General features: G+C 47.0%; 1 protein-coding gene across 1 annotated transcript in view; it reads left to right on the forward strand.

Annotated features, from left to right (window-relative positions):
* The window catches only part of arap2 (ArfGAP with RhoGAP domain, ankyrin repeat and PH domain 2), a gene marked incomplete at both ends in the record, with an annotated part of 85931 nt that overhangs the window by 21250 nt on the left and 47181 nt on the right, over positions 1–17500 (forward strand). Inside the window, 5 exons of the mRNA XM_080544135.1 lie at positions 18–131; positions 8121–8227; positions 11952–12151; positions 15934–16019; positions 16504–16686. Of these exons, the coding sequence (XP_080400261.1) occupies positions 18–131; positions 8121–8227; positions 11952–12151; positions 15934–16019; positions 16504–16686 (690 nt within the window). The remainder of the gene's footprint in view (positions 1–17; positions 132–8120; positions 8228–11951; positions 12152–15933; positions 16020–16503; positions 16687–17500) is intronic.

A 17500-nucleotide genomic window follows, 5' to 3' on the forward strand; every position in this document is an offset into this window, starting at 1 on the left:
CCGCCTCCGCGCCTCAGAAGCCCTCCAAGGGCGGCACGAAGAAGTGCGGCTCCATGGAGCTGCGCGGCTACAAAGGCAGAGTCTACGTGTCCCTGGAGGGAACCAGAGTCAGGCTCTGCAAAACAGAACAGGTACCCCCCCCCCCGACAGGGGTTTTCCTTTTGTCTTCTCCTCCCACAATGCACTGCATCGCAGGGCTTGAAGTGGCACGAAAGGAGAGGTAGATGATAAGGTGCATGAGGCTTGAAACCTAGAGGCTAAATGGGGATGGTTAAAAGCTGGTCTCTTGTCGCACTTTGTCTCAGGTCTCTCTTGTGTAATGTCAATAGACATTAACACCCCCCCCCCCCCCCCCCCCCAACCCCAATAGACACCCCCCTCCCATCTCTCGCATGATCGAATAGTATGACATAGCAACACGATAGGGTTTCTGTGTCAGCAAGTGTCCCTGTGCAGAAAACAAAAATATACCAACGGTACATAATACATCCACCATGTCCCCTCCCCTCCCTCTCTCCCTCTTTCATCCTCTTTTTTTTCCATTCTCTCTGTTTATCTTTGATTATTTTCTTCATTAGCGTGAACAAACATCTTTGGAATAATTCTCCTTGAGAATTGCTCTGTGTCAGCACATTTACACTTACCTCAGTCTCTCAGGGGGAGGGAGGGAGGGGGGGAGAGAGAGAGAGAGAGAGAGAGAGAGAGAGAGAGAGAGAGAGAGAGAGAGAGAGAGAGAGAGAGAGAGAGAGAGAGAGAGAGAGAGAGAGAGATGGGGGAGGAGGCGACGGTGGACATGGTAATTAATTGTATTGTTTCTGCTCCGATGCTAAATCCCTGGCATGGTGAATGCAGTAATGCAGCAGTAAGCCCTCTGACGGGAGGAGAGAGAGGGAGAGGGGGGAGAGAAAGACAGAGACAATGAGATGGAGATGAATATAGTGTTTAAGTTTTTTGGAGGGAGAGAGAGGGGAGGGAGAGAGAGAGAGGGAGAGAGAGAGAGAGAGAGAGAGAGAGAGAGAGAGAGAGAGAGAGAGGGAGAGAGAGAGAGGGGGAGTGAGAGAGGGAGAGAGAGAGAGAGGGGGGGGAGAGAGAGAGAGGGGGAGAGGGAGAGAGAGAGAGAGAGAGGGAGGGAGAAGAGAGAGAGGGAGAGAGAGAGAGAGAGGGAGCAAGCTCTGTTCATGTTCAGCAGAGTGGAGTATTTCATCTAACATGATGAACGAGCTGTTGAGAACGTCACCCCCCCCCCCCCCTCTCTCTCTCTCTCTTTTCTCTCACGGACTGGAAGTCATGTGATGGAAGTCCCTTTAAGGTCATTTAAGCTCTGTTTCCCAAGGTAAAGAAAGTCAAAACAGACACCCAAATAAACACAGTGTGTTGCCCGACGCATTAATCTCCTCTTCATGCCTGCTTGTTTCCAAGACGGATTTCAGTGTAGTGCCTCTCTATATACTAAGGATGAAACTAGAACGGAGTGTTTTGGGGGTGTAAGGAAGTGTTGTTTACCCCGTGGAGAGCTGCATTTTCGGCAGGGGGCTTTGTCCTAGCCGAGCGCTAACGCTAACACACCTTATTCAGCTAATCGTCTATTATAATAATAAAGACGTTGATTAATCTACTGTAAATTAGGTCTGTTAGTGCCAGGGTGGAATACAAGCGTGTAGACACACTCTTTCCAGGACTAGTGGGGATGGACAGACAGCACTGACACAGTAATTGTACTAGGGCAAGTGGCCCAGATTGCATTCTGTCAGATTTGGGGTTCAGTGGGTTCAGGGGGGCTTTGGCGCAGTTTAATATTACAGTTTGTTGAAACCTGAGATTGAGATTTGGAATGGAGATTTGGAATGCCGTTGTCTTGTGAATGTATACCAATGTGTTCCCTGACAGGTTTTTGTCTCTGGGTGTTTAAAATATGGTGGCGCCATAGGAATTATGTTTAATCTGGGCCTGCAGGGAACAGGATCTAATTCATCTTTAGCTTCGTTACATCTTTTCTCTCCTTCCTTTCACACTTGAGGGTGCGACAATAGACCACATCCCAAGGTGGTGAAGCATTTGTGTGAGAGTGTTGTGAGGTTGAATTAATGACACAGACAGGAGCACATTCTCTCACCCTCTTTCTTCTTTTCTTTTCTCCCACTCGATCCTGTTCACGCTCCCTCTCTCTTTCCCCCCGTTTCCCACATTGTTCTTTTATAAAGCTTCCCCCCCCCAACATTTTTTTTTACTATTTTACTTCCATCTTGCCTCAGTGATTAGAATAATGGCTTTTGTCCTATCAAGTGCTCCATTTACCAAGCAGTTCCGCCCCCTTGTTGAGACCATTTTTTTTACCCAGCCTGCTTTGAGTGACAGGATGGACATAGACATTACAGTGAAGGAGGATTGGTGGCGTGGCTGTTGATGGCTGTTATTTGATATAAAGGAGCAGGGTGTACGTTTGTTGGATATCTGCCACCGTGGTGAAATTCAGTTTGATTTTCCTTTGAACATCCTCCCTAATAATAATAATAATAATAATAATAATAATAATAATAGAACCCCCCTGAAATGGCCTTGCAGTGTTGGACATTAGCTTCTGTGTTTTACATGAGGTAAATTACACCCCTGGTTACAACATGTTTATATGCTAACCGACCGCCGGGTAGGACACACTTTTTCTGGAGCAAAACAGTTAAGTGTTAAGTTAAGTGTTCGTAAATGAAATATTACTTTCAAGATCATTCCCTGATCGCTATCGATGAAACAGAGTCGAAACAACCAATATATATGTTACGGTACATTTGGGAATACGGTACATGTGGGAAAACTAGGGTTAGGGTTAGGTGCTAGGGTGCTAGGGTGCTACGGTTAGGGTTAGGGGTAGGGGTAGGGTTAGGGTTAGGGTTAGACATGCCAGCATGTACCAAGTCGACGTAGCACCTAACCCTAACCCATGTTTTCCCACATGTACCGTATTCCCACATGTACCATAACATATATATGTATATATACTGTATATATATATATATATATATATATATAGCAAAATGAAAGACTTTGCAAGCCCACAAAGTTTCTTGTGGAACTTATTTTTCTAACTGTAATAAGTAGTACCAGCATCACTAAAGCTGATGGTAAAACAACACACATTTTTGGGCTGTATTCAGAAGTTACACACCCAATAACTACGTCAATGAATCCGTGTGTTTGCTGTTCATGAGTGATTGCTGCCTTGATATGAGTCAATAGCAATAGATAACAGCTGATTTGCATATTGACACATGAGCGAATAATGGCACAATCATACAAACAACCAAACACTGACACATGTCTGTGCACACACACACACACACACACACACACACACACACACACACACACACACACACACACACCCCAACACCAACATTCATTTCCCTGCACGGTGCTCTCCCTATAAACAGCATCGCACCCTCCCCACATAAGCATGTGCTGTTGTAATTGGGAGGATCATTTTTATCTATAATGCCAGGATACTCCTTGCCCTCCGTGGTGCTCTCTCCCCCCCATCTCCCCCCCATCCCCCCTCCATCCCCTCCATCCCTACAACCCCTCCGTTCCCCTCCATCCCTGGTGAAATAATTGGACAGGGCAGGAGGCCACGGCACATATTGGCAAGGTAACTAGCAGCAGGGCCGGATGGGCGCTAACAGGCCTGGCTGTAATTGGATGCTGAGAGGGATGAGGGTCATTAGTTGGGCGACAGGCTGGCCTGCTGCTGTTGAGCATCCCTGCTCTCACCCTCCTCACACATACAAATATCATACCTCACACGGCAACGGACAACCGTTCCTATCAGCGACTCCGAGAACAACAATTGATCGCACATTATGTTCATTTTCTACACAGATACCCTATAGTACAGTGCATCTAGACGCACACGTATTCGAAGGGTAACTGGTCAACTGTGTCGCGTAGAAGTTCTTTTAACGGTTTAATAAGAAACAATAACAAGCTCCTAACTAACTAGTTTCGAAAGGAGAAGCTGTTGTGTAGGTAGGTACACTATACATGCCAGTCTGGTTGTTTACGTTTTACGTCCCATATTGGGCTGTGACACTGTAAATACCGTAAAAACAGATAAGAGTATAACAGTATGCTTGGGTATCTCATGCTTTCATAGCCTCTCTTCGTTTCATATCACTCTGCTCAATTAGGAGCTGTGTTATGATAGTGGCGGTACTTGTTTCTGTATCGTTCCCTCCTCTTCTTCTACCTTCCTCTCTTCCCTTTCAGTGTTTCCCTTTGTGTTACGGGAGCTGGAAACGTCTTGATAACTTAAAGGCTTGACTTCCGTGTGTAAATAATGCCCCTCCTTCTTCCTCCCCGTGTCTCAACAACTGTCCAATTACCCGGCATTCTCGGAAGAAGCTTTGAAAAACTTTCTCCCTTTCTCTCGCTCTCCTTTCGTCTGTCTATCTCTCTCTCCCACCTCCCTCTCTGTTCTCCGGCAAGGTGGGCCCATCCATTCCCCCAAAAAGCGCCTGATCAACAAAGATGGTGTCAGTTCGTTTTCCTCCTCTTTGTTTGCCATAATTAGTGTAAATTGTGTTGGTGGTGATGAACTGTTCTGCTTAGCGAGGAGACAGGCACTGTTGATAACAGGCGAGGATGACTTTGTTCTATGTTGTGCGCCACAGTAGTGGTTTTCAACTCACTGTTATGATGTATTGGGTGAGGGGCCTTTCTCTTCTCCCCCTCTTTTTCTTTTATCTCTCTCCGTCTCTCCCTTTCTCTCTCTCTCTCTCACGCTTTCTAACTCTCTCTCTCTCTCTCTTCCCCGCTCTCAATCTGGAGCTCGCGGCCATGGGAAAGCGTCTCCTCAGCCGTTCTTAGTGCAGGAGGGAGACGAAGGGGGGGGAGTCTGGTAAATATGATACTGAGTTATGCTGTGTGAAGCCAGTGCTTCTTCTCGAGTGTGTCCCAAACCACACAGAGATAAAAAGCCAAGCCAGCCTGGATTAGTTTAGCCTCCCATATGCAGCCGCGCTTCCTCACAGGACTAAACACAAACAAAATCCACAAGAAAGAAAAAGCTAAAGCAGGCGCTAAGAGTTCACATCATTATTTTCTGGTTTTATGGGGGAGATAGAAACTATGCTTTTATGATGACCCCTCACACCTCTTTATTCTTTAATTATCAGTGTGTCTCGCTACAAAGGCCCATAGAAAACAGGCCCGAAAGAAACAGGGACGGTCTTTAGTGGACGGTTTAATGAGAGGGTTCTCTTTCAGTCGACTCGGTTGAACCCCCCTCACTACGGACCGGTACTTCTATGCCCCCTAAACACTGAAAACTTATTCAGTCACACCTGCGAAGGCTGAGAACACTTTAAGCGCACTTAACCCCACCTGGTGCAGGAGGAGATATAAGCGCTCCCCAGCGCACCCTTATCCATTTTGAAACACTTTCTCTTGCTATTTGTCCAAGCCCGTGAGACTTACTTTAACTAAACTGCCTTCACTGAAGAAAATACTTCAGCAACTTACTTTTCCCGGGATGTTGAGTAGTCCCCTCGTAGGAATACTCACTCAAGATTGCCGGTGAATTTCGTGTTCCCGAGTCCTACAGCCCTAGCTACGATCACTTAGCCCGCGGTGTTATGTCAGACCGATCCTCGTCCGTCAGGGAACGTCCAATCAGCCAGACCTCTGCTGGAGCCAGTGGAGAGGCGGGCTTGGAGGAAGCAAGGGCAGTTTGCTAAATGGGATTTACTGCGCCTCAAACAATGTATTCTCAGATGAGGAAATGGAGGATGGTCAAGACCGTGACCTCCTCCCTCCTAACCAGCCTGGAAACGGTGGTGAAAGTGTCCCTTGGGGGGGGGCGGGGGGACGACGACAGCTCTTGTTTGGTGGCACTGGTCCAGTCCACTGTATACAGGGATGCAGCTAGCTGCTCGATGCAGATAGAGTACTCTAGTACTGCTATTGACGCCATACAGGTTCTGTTCTTCCATACAGGAACTGTTACTATCAAAGTAGTGGTGGGTACTGGGGTAGTGAGTTGGACTGGTGATCAGAAGGTCATGAGTTCAAATCCCACCTGGGAACACCACCACTAGTGTGCCCTTGAGTAAGGCACTTAACCCTAACTTCTCTCAGAGATCTGCTCTGCAGCCAGTTGTGCGGGGCAGCCGTGGCTCAGGAGGTAGAGCCGGCGTCTAATGATCGCAAGGTTTGCGGTTCGATCCCCGTTTCCTCCGGGCCACGTTTCGAGGTGTCCTTGGGCAAGACACCGAACCTCAAATTGCTCCCAATGGCCGGAGCCTTGCATGGTAGCTTGCCGCCATGTCTGTGTGTTAATAGGTGAATGAGAGGCCATTGTAAAGCGCTTTAGATAACGGTGCTATATAAGTGCAGTCCATTTACTTTTGTGAGATTCTACTGCCTGGATGTCACAGTTCCATCCATTGCTCACAGAATGCCGGGCTGGAATGAGTGAGGAGGTGTCCAGAACTCTTCTGTCGGACTTGGCAATTGACCAAGTTTTGCAAGTGTCCCCATACGGAGGGTTCAAACCGAGTCGTCTGAAAGAGAACTTTCGATCTGTCACCCCCGGGTCTCTGAAGGAGTTGAAGGAGAGCCCTCACCAGATTACCACACTTACACGGCGTATGAAAGTGTGTTGTTTGCTGAACGGATAAGAGCGTGCTAGGGAGAGCTTAGTATCTCCTCAGCAACAGGCGGGGCTAGGTGCCTGAACGCGTGCTCAAGCCTCGCAGGCTTAATTGAATGACGTTTTCAGATCGTAACCTTTCGTTCCTGCCCTGTACTGTGTTCTTTATTTCTTTATGAAACCGAAGGAGGTGAAGTGACATTGCATATCCATCCCCGTTCTCAACGTTCTGTTATACCTGGAAACGGGGGCGGGGATGTTAGGTACACGGGGGTCCCTTGTGGTTACAGGCCCATTTCCTTCCCAAATATAGCTCATCCCTCGGGCATATACAGTATTTGCATCGGCGATTTTCTTAAATTTGTTTTGAAACGGGTACAGGTTTGTGTAATCGTCTGTCTAATGTATTGTCTGTGCAGCCGGACGAGACAGTCAATGTTCTCAACTGATGATACTTTGATAATGATGCGATCAGATGATAAAGATGATTGACTCAAAGGTTATAGAAGAAATATGTTGAACGGCAGAGAGATTACAGATGACCTTTCTCATCATTTTCAATCATTACAGCTGTAATGGTTATCGAGTTGCCCTTTTTTGGTAGGGGATGACCACTGGTCTGTGCATGACCTCTCTCTTGTTCGCTGTGTGTCTGGAGCTGTTTCCTTGGCGATGATGAAACCGATAGCCTCAGAACATCTGATCATGTCCCTTCCAATAATGCACTATGGGTAAGCTGGCCACTGACCCTTAGCTTCATGGTATTTCAACCACGAGCAGGCATCTAATGAATGAATGAATGGACTGTATTGTCATTGCTACAGTACAGGTACCAAACAACGACATTTAGGAGGGGTGGCTCCCCCTGGTGTTAGGAAAGGGAAGAAAAAAAACACTTTAAAAAAAATCACAAGAAGGGAAGGAGCTGGTTTACATAAATAAAGGCTATGTACACTATCCACTGTACTATACTGTACAGATAGACGACTAGGGTTGTCATATTGCACAATAGTATTATTTCACATTTATTTAAAGTGTCACAGTTTGCAGGCTTGAAATGTACATGTTTGTGCCTCAGCACTACACCTGATTTTTTCAGTCCAGCAGCTGCCATACAATCCGTCCAGACTGTCCAGGGCCCAGAACTTAGGTCTTTGCTGTGTTCAGGGCCTGGACGGCCCTGTGGTAGAAGCAGTTCTTCTACCACAGGGCCTAATCACCGCTCTAATCACCGCTCCCTTGCTCTAGTTTCCCCTCTCTCTCCTGTTCTCACATTCTCACATATGCTTATTTAAATCTTCTTCCTCCTCTTCACTCTCTACTTTCTATCCAGTTGTTTGTTTTTCTCCATAGTCACAGTATCTCTATCTCGTTGTCTCTCACCTCTCCTCATTTCCCCTAACTCTTTCTGTCATACCTTCTATATTTTGAATATCAATCTAAGGCCGTTTTTTTTTCTCTCCATTTCTGTGTTTCAAAGGACTTCAAGGCCGGGCTTGCAATTACTGTGGTTGACCTAACCGCTGCTAATATCAAAGATGCAGAGAGGAGGGGCTTTGAAATCAACACCCCTTTCAAGAACTTTTGGTGAGTCAGTTTGTGCGTGCGTGCGTGTGTGTGTGTGTGTGTGTGTCTGTGGGGGTGTGTGTACGTGCGTGTGTGCATGTACTGTATATGTGTGTCTCACTCACCTCCCACTCCTCTCTTTGCTATAAAGGAAGATTCACATTAGTATCACCTCTCTCTCCGCTTTTAAGAAAGCGAGAGATCACACTCTAAAAAGCAATGTCATTTCCGTTTGATCACAGCGATGGGGGTGTGTGCACTTCTCACTGCCACGCAGCAGCCGAGGAACCTCAGAACAGAAATCACATGTTGTTTCCAGACATTCAGCTGCCTAAATGCTCAATATTAACTACAGCATATCATATCCCAGCACTGAGGCAAACCCAATTCTACTACTACTATGATTACAGTACGTGTCAATATTTGTGTAATCTTATATGTAAGTAGGGTGTCAATGTTGTATTTAAGATAGTTCTAAGCCTACCCCCCCCCCCCCACACACACACAATTATGAAGTATTTCCACCACCTCTATTTTAATAAATGTCCTTCCAACATAAGCCCCTTACCATGTTGCTGTGTTTTAATCCTAATAATCATTATCTCCCCCAAACATCCAACTTTCACACTCACGATGTCAGTCGTTTTTCATTTTGGTCCATTCCTAATAGTAATGCTGCTTGCGTGCTGTGTGGACTAATTGTTATTCATTATTTATGTCGGCACTGCATGCATCAATTGTTTCGGTTTCACTTGACCACATCGTCTAAATAGAAGAAAAAAAAGCAAAAAAAAAAGTTTTGTTGTCCTAGTTAGTTACCAGTCATTTGGGTAACACTCAGAGTTTTTCCTGGTCAGGCATGAACGATTGAGAACAACCCTACAGCTTTATGTATCACTACTGCTGCAGTTCAGTAGGGAAGCTGTGTGCTGCTTTTTGCAGTGGGGAACATTCATTCAGGACATTCATTCCGGCTTATGGAAACCGACATCACCCCTCACCTCATGTTGTTGGGTGATGTGACGGACCAGCAGTAAAGCTTCATCGTGTCCTTGGAATACCAGTATGTATGATGAAAGGACATTCTCAAATGAACCCAGTTTGTTTGTAGATATATATAATATATCAACTATAAACGGCCATCTGAGCCAAATGCTAATAAGAGGTTGCTAAATATTAGCGAAGAACTAACCGCTCATTAGAGGGAGAGGAACCGCTTTTGATGCCTTTTGACTGTTTCTAGCTGTGTTGTTTGTTGCCCTCATCACATCCACCCTCACCGTGTATGTCCCACTGCGCCTCTCCCCACACACACACACACACACACACACACACACACACACACACACACACACACACACACACACACACACACACACACACACACACACACACATCTAACACTCATTACTGTACGACCTGCTCGGCATCTGTGGAGCACAAGTGCGGGGATCCTGGAAGACAATCGCTAATTATTGATTTTTCCTTTTTTGAAACAAATCCGCCGGGAGGGTTGCACACGCCCGCCACTGAGATACCACCTTACCCCCCCCCCCCCCCCCCGCCCTCTCACGGTCTGCCCCCACGAGGATGAGGCGTCTCGGGCAACCCCAGGCCTACCGTACAGTGCTGTAATCGATGAGCCATGTAGCTTGTTTGTATTTTTAAAAAGGCCTATTTTAAAAGCTGCCTGCGTTTTATGTTTGTTTGTTCTTTGTTTTTTAGTTGTTGTTGTTTTTTTGGGGGGGGCCTCATACCATATGTAAAGATTTGTGGGTTTTCTCACCAATCGATCTGTTTGTCTGTTCTTTAACGTTGGTGGATATAATTAGGATTTTTTTTTAAATAAAATAAAAACAGGAATCAGAATATGTTGGAGCGTCCGTAAAAAAGTCTGATTAAGTGGTCGTTGAGGGGCTTCGCGCTTCACATCGATTGTAGCCCTGAAGCGGTTCCTACCTGGCGCTGCAGGGATTAAAGTGACCTCGTTTATTCACTTGAAGCTGAGACTCGTGTTGTGTCTTTACTACATGTACTTGCCTTGGTGTGACCTCATGTGTCCTTTGCTTCGCTACGGTTCATAGAACAGCAGTTTGAAAAACATTTTTTTTTATGGATGTCGATTTGCTGTGTTTAAGAGTGTATTTTACATTCAGTGTTGCACATGTACCTCTTTAAGTGTGACATTTCATCACCGACCAACATGTCAATATATGAGTGAGAGCCCAAATGTTCCGTTTTGGTTGGGCTAGTTTTGGTAGTTTTGCTAACATTTAGAAGGAGCAAGAAGTGCATACGTTTTGAAGATTGATACAATAGAAGATCGAAGATTTATGTTTTGGTTTGAAGACTTTTACTTTCAAGGTGTGTTAACTAGCCTAGCGTCATGTGACGTAGGCTATCTTGTCGTGCACATTTAAGTTGTAGTTTGTATAATTAAGCTAATGCGTGTTCGTTGTGCGTTGTGATATTCAAACAGTTTGACGGTGAATCTTGAACGGTGAATGAGGATGGTGGATTTGAGACCAGAGAATGAATTCATCTGTAATTAAAGAACCGTGGTCGTCGTATGTTTCCTGGAGGGAGTAGCCTAACACTTTCCATCTATGGTCACTAGTAACTCATCATCTGTCTTCCTGAAGACTGTTGAGCTCGTATAATTTAAAAAACATCATTCTAATTCTATGGTGTAGCTCAGCCTGACTCTTCCTCTGTGGTGATGGAGGATGTCGTTCAGGTCAACCTGCCTCTTCCTCTGTGGTCCTGCAGAGGCCGTAGGTCAGCCCTCGATCTGAACAGTCATCCCTTCGGACGGGCCCCTCCGCAGACACGGACGGGGAGGAGAAAAAAACCGTCTGAACTCAATCAACCTATCGATCCCGACGGGTAATTCAGACGACGCCCCCTGCGCGGGGAGCGTCCTTTCCGCTACGAAGCTTTTACCTTCGCAATCCTCCACGGCCCGCCCCGAGGAGGTAGAGAACGAGAGGAGGAGGTTACCATGGAGACCGCGGTCTTATTTCCGTCTCTCTCAGCCTCTTCCCTGCTTACAGCCTCTCTTTTCGACGGCAGAGAGAGAGAGAGAAAGAGAGAGGTCCAGCAGTATAGCAGTACAGCTACACCGGCAGCCCCTGTGTGCAAAGATGTGTGCATCTTTATGAGTGCTTGTGAAAAAAAGAAAGAAAAGAGATAGACTTGTCAAACGGCTCGGGGTGCGTTCGTTTGCTTAGGCGGGGAGATGTCTCGCTGGGAGAGTAATGACTGAGACACGGCTGGATTAAGTGACAGGGTTGCGGTGGTCTCGGCTGATTCCTCCACACTTAAAGCCCTGATAGGGGCCCAATTTGGGAGCTCTCACACCCGGGAGAGTGGCAGGAGGAATGAGGATGTGTCTGTGTGTGTGTGTGTGTGTGTGTGTGTGTGTGTGTGTGTGAGGATAGGAGAGGAGAGGAGAGTGGGAGCGTGTTAAAAGAAGTGTAAGGGATGTAAAAGGAGCAAAGTGTCTGATAACAAGGTGTGTGTGTGTGTGTGTGCTCGCGTGTGTGGGTGCCTGTGGTGTGTGCGCGTGCGCGTGCGTGTGTGTGTGCACTATTTCACACTTCCACGCACCTCCAATGTTGCACTCTCCATCTGGCATGACCTACATTGAAGCCAAACCAAATTGTATGTGCTGTTTAATTGGTCTCTCAAATCAAATCAATAAACCTGGGTGTGTAAAAAAAAATAAAAATATCCATTGTTGCAGCTTCACGGCCGAGTCGGAAGGGGAGAAAGAGGAGTGGATTGAAGCGGTCCAGGAATCGATCGCCGAAACGCTCTCCGATTATGAAGTGGCCGAGAAGATCTGGTTCAATGAGTCCAACAGGAGCTGTGCAGATTGCCGCGCCCCGCAGCCCGAGTGGGCCTCCATCAATCTGGGGGTCGTCGTATGTAAGAAGTGTGCAGGTAATGAAGAGCAAAAACTCTCATAGACACTATCAATCACTCTCCGACGTCCACACACGCACACAGACATACACACACACACACACACACATACGCACGCACGCCCACATGCAGACATATGCACACACGCGGACACGCACACATACAAACACACACACACGCACGTGCACACACACAGACACGCACAGACACACACGGACACCAACGCACGTACGCACGCACACCCACATGCACATACATCCCTCCTCCCTCCCTTCCCTCATCCTTCACTCTAGGTGATTGATAGACTCTGTTGAACATGAAAATAGAGTTTGACTCCTTTTCACAAATGGAAAAGGGGGGTGTGGATTGACGGCGAAAACCAACTGTTGCGGAGAGAGAGAGAGAGAGAGAGAGAGAGAGAGAGAGAGAGAGAGAGAGAGAGAGAGAGGGAGAGAGAGAGAGAGAGAGAGAGACGACTCAGACTGTGACCCACAGGTGCTCTTATAATACGATTGCAGGTGTTATGTCAGCTGGGGGAATATGTGCCGCGCAGCCTCAAAGTTTACCCAGAATCCCTTTGGTGGTGCGCAGGTGGATTAGATGAAATGAAAAACAGAGATTAGGTCATAGGCCGAGCTCCTGCTTTACACACTAGAATATAATATTCTATCATAATGATATATCATATATTATATGATTAGAGAGCGACAAATGCATCCCCCCAGACCGTCTGTCCACCATGGGGTTTAGAGCCTTCAGCCGCTCTGCCCCTCGCCTCTGGAACTCCCTCCCCCCCGACATCAGGAACATTGATTCAATCTCCTCATTCAAAACCCACCTCAAAACTCACCTGTTTACGCAGGCGTTGATTTACTGTTCCCGTGCTGCTCTGCTGCTAGCTATGTTTATACTGTATATTTCTATGTATTTTGTATTTTGAATTTTGTAACTGTTTTTAAATTTGTTGTACGGCGACCTTGAGTGCCATGAAAGGCGCCTTATAAAATAAATGTATTATTATTATTATTATTATTATTATTATTAAGTCCAATGGACGCAGACATATATCAGATTGCATGGTGGTCATCCATTATTACATAATGACCCCTGGTGCCTTAAGCCAGGGCAGAAAGGCCAATTATGCTGTCTGTTAAGTGTGGAACATCGGGACACACACCTCCCTCTACACTGACACATACACGGATACGTGTGAAAACCACAGGCAAGCAGACATACACACACACTCTCTCACACACACACACACACACACACACACACACACACACACACACACACACTACTCAAATGCGTTCACAGGCGCACGAGCAATCAAGCACATGCTCACACTCACTCACACATACACACACACACATTCCCACACACACACGGCTCAATATCTGTGTCTTATTCCCTCCCTCTAAGGGGGCCTTAGATTACTTTCAAAGTCATACGTTTTAATTTCCACTCGTCAACTCTCTCTTTAAAGCTCGTGTAATTGGTATTTCTACAATTTCCACAGCAGGTTTTTTTTCTCAAATGGCCCCCGTAAACGATTTCATTTACAGGGGTGTTTAATATTACATTTTGTCGACACAGTGGAGAGAGAGAGAGAGAGCGGCGGGGATATGTAAGCCGTCCTCACGCCACTCTCCTTAAATTACACCGCCTGGTTTGGAATATCAATGGCCGCAAAAGGCTTTTAATTAGAGCAGCCGTGTCACAGACAATAAAGATGAGTACGGAAAAAAGACAGGAAGAGGGGAGAACGTCTAATGAGAAGACTGATGATACAAATGATCGCAGATTGTCTTTCTTCTCGTATTGCGAGGGGGAGAGGGAAAGGAAGATAGGCGGCCCGACTCGACGCGTGAATTTTAATCCGTCTGCGTGTCGCCCGCCCCCTGACTGATGTTTCAACCCTTTCTGGTCTCGTGGTTTTTGTGTCTTTTTGGCGTCTTTTTAACCGGATGTGTTTTTGGTCCAGAAATGAGCCCCTCCCTCGTAAGAGAGACTGCTCACCTCCCTCTCACCTCCACTCTCTCTCCGTCATTCCTTTGAGATACCGGTGAAAGTGGTCTGGTATTGTATGACCCACTCAATACCAATCTGAAATATCCAGCTTCACATTCGTGCAACTTATCTGATACCTCTCTCCCTCCCTCCTCCCCTCCTCTCCTCTCCCTCTTTTTTTGCCCTCTCTCTCTCTGTCTGTCTCTCTCTCTCTCTCTCTCTCTCTCTCTCTCTCTCTCTCTCTCTCTCTCTCTCTGATACCAAAATGAGACCACTGGGCTCGAATGACATATATTCAAGTCAAGCCGCATATCTCTACACATGTAATTGCAATAAACCCTTTAAATCAAAAAACGACGGCGGCTTCGCCCGAGACAGTCGCAGGCGGCCGTTACCATGGCAACAGCCAAAATGTGCCGGGTTTTCTTTCTTGTCTTCTTCTTCTTCTCCTTCTCCTCCCTAACTTGGATGGAGGGAAGAGAAGAAGAGAGGAGTGTTGCTGCTGAAATGTCACAGAAGAGAGGGAGGTTTATGAGGTGTTTTGGTGTCTCGTTGGTTGTCACAGGAAGTTTACCCAGGAAGTTTTAATGGTGCTGTAACTAACCGGGCAGGTTTAAAGGGCTAATGGAATTGGGAGTCTTCTTCTTCTTGCTCTTGTTTGTTTGTTTGTTTCGGCAGGAGTGTTTCTGTTCACATAAAGGAGCTATGCCAACCAAACACAGAGTAGCACTGAATCTGTTATAATGAGACGGAAAGCGTCTTTATAAAAGACTTGCACGCACGCACACACGCACACACCCACGCACACACCCTCACACCCTCATCTCTAGGTCACAAGGCCTATACAGACCTGGTGGAGGTCACTGTGATATGAACTTTTAATGGGAAACATGGGAATATGAAACAGAGAAAGAAAGAGAGAGAGAGAGAGTAAAGGGGTGGTGGTGGTGGTGGTGGTGGTGGTGGTGGTGGTGGGGGTGTGTGAAGAGTGAGAAACACACACACACACACACACACACACTCTTGAAACTTATTAACCTCCTGATTAACAGTGTAATTATCTACACAAGTCTTGAGCGCTAAATGAATTACGTCTCTCTACATATTATTTCTTAATTTATGTGAAAGCAGCTCGGATTATTGTCATCGAGGCTCCTTTCTCGGGAAGTGGACCGGTGTCATAACCGCCCCGCACCCCCGCCCCCCCCTTCCCGACCCATGCCTACCCAACCTCCACTTCCATTCGCTGATAGATTATCGCCGGTCGGTCGTCGACAGTAACACGATCACCGAGCCGAACGAGACGATCATGAATTACACCAGAGAGTCTGTTATCCATATTCATACCGGTCGTCTCACCCCCCCCCCCCCCCCCCCCCAGGCATGTTTTATTCATCCGTCTCTCCGCTATAAACAACCCCGCACCCTCAAGTCCACCCAAATAAACAGGCCGACCAACAAACACAATGAATTACTCATGAATCATTACCAATTAATGCCCCCCCCCCCCCCCCCCCCCCCCATCCTCTCTCTCTTTCTCTTTCTCTGCTTTTTCCATTTCCAACTTAGGCGTGTCGAACGCTGTGCATAAGGCGTCTGGGGTTGGAGGCTATTATATTAGATGCTAGACACCGCTCGCGGCTATACGCTCCTACAACAGTCGACATCTAACTATCTGTCTGTTTACTGTGACACTCATGGGTGGGGTTGGATGGGGTGGAGGGGCGGGGGGGGGGGGGGAGCTTTCTGTTGTGTTTCTCTAACTCTAACCCCCCTCTCCTCTCCTCCAGGTCAGCATCGCTTTCTGGGCCCCAGCCTGTCGAAAGTTCGGAGCCTGAAGTTAGACAGCAGCATCTGGAGCAACGAGCTGGTGGAGGTACTCTATGGATGCTTTTCATCCGTCGTCTCGCGGGAGAACGAGAAGCGTTTTATCTCACGTTATGTGGAGATGCGGGGGCGGGGTGCGGGGGAGGGCGGGCGGGGGCGGGGGCGTGGAGGGGAGTTTAAACGTGTCTGGTGTGCGCTGCATTATGTATGTGGAATGGATTTGTACCCTTGTGTAGTATTGAGCGTGGCCTTGGCGATGGCCGTATGCATAATGTACACGTTCTAGGTCGAAGGGAAAGGGAATTTCAGTTACCGGGCCTGTAATGATGTCATGTTTTGCTCTATAAACATAATTTAAACATCGTGCGGTACAATGTGACTGCCTTGAGGGTGTGAGGGTGTTTTTTTTTCTTCTTTTGGTGTCTAGTTGGGGCTTTTAGTTTCAGTTTCAGTGTCTCCCCCCTCCCCCCTCTCTTCCTCTGTGACCTCTCACCTCTACGACCTCTGACCCCCCCCCCCCCCCCCCCCCTCAGCTCTTCCTGGAGGTGGGCAACAAGAACAGCAACAGCTTCTGGGCTGCCAACCTGCCCGTGGAGGAGGAGTTGTACATGGGGGCGTCGCCCGAGCAGCGCGCCACCTTCCACCGCAGGAAGTACAGAGAGAGGAAGTACCGGAGGGTCCTGGAGGGGCTGCACGACCAGGAGCAGCTCAACCAGGTAGACCACGACCACACTTTAAGCTACATGTTATTTATATATCCAGCCCTCACTGATTGGTCTATTCACGTACACAGAATGTTGAGCCAGTGTATAGCTTATATGTAACACCGATTTGTTTTGATTGTCTTTTCATGTGTTCATGACGTCATTGTAATCTCACGTAGGTGTGTCCTCACTATAGGTGTTACCTATTCAATCTAGCCTACCTGTCATGTTGTTTGTAAGACTTGATAAAGGCTACGGCCGAAGCCGCAAAAATCGACACTTTTGCATCTGGAACTAAAGTGTGCGGCTTCTACTTCATTTAATAGGCCGCTCTCACTCGTCAACGTCTCACATGTAAGTCTTTCAGGCAGGAAGAAGAATTAGATTAGATTAGATTCAACCTTTGTCATTGCACAGTAGTACAACGAAAGGTGTTTTTTGGCTCCAGGCACAGGGTCAGCCATAGTCAGCAGCCCCTGGAGCAATTAGGGGTTAAGTGCCTTGCTCGAGGGCACAACGGCAGTGGTAGGCACCTTTCGATATGATGCCAGCGACCCCTCCAGTCACCAGCTCACATCCGGCTCCCTCCTGAGAGGGGGAGCGAACCAGCGCCCTTCCAATTGCTAGCCGGCCTCGCTAACCTCTAGGCTACCTGCCGCCCGCCTAGAATAATATATAAATTGTATTATTATTAAATATAAGCAGATACAGTACAACAGTGTGAAAAATACTGTTGACCTTCAGTATAATGAACATCAAATGATCAAAAACACTGTTTGTATATATATATACAGTATATACATGTATATATACATGTGTATATCTG

Source organism: Nansenia antarctica (assembly GCF_963989245.1).
Source record: "Nansenia antarctica genome assembly, chromosome: 13".
Taxonomy (NCBI): Eukaryota; Metazoa; Chordata; class Actinopteri; order Argentiniformes; family Microstomatidae; genus Nansenia; species Nansenia antarctica.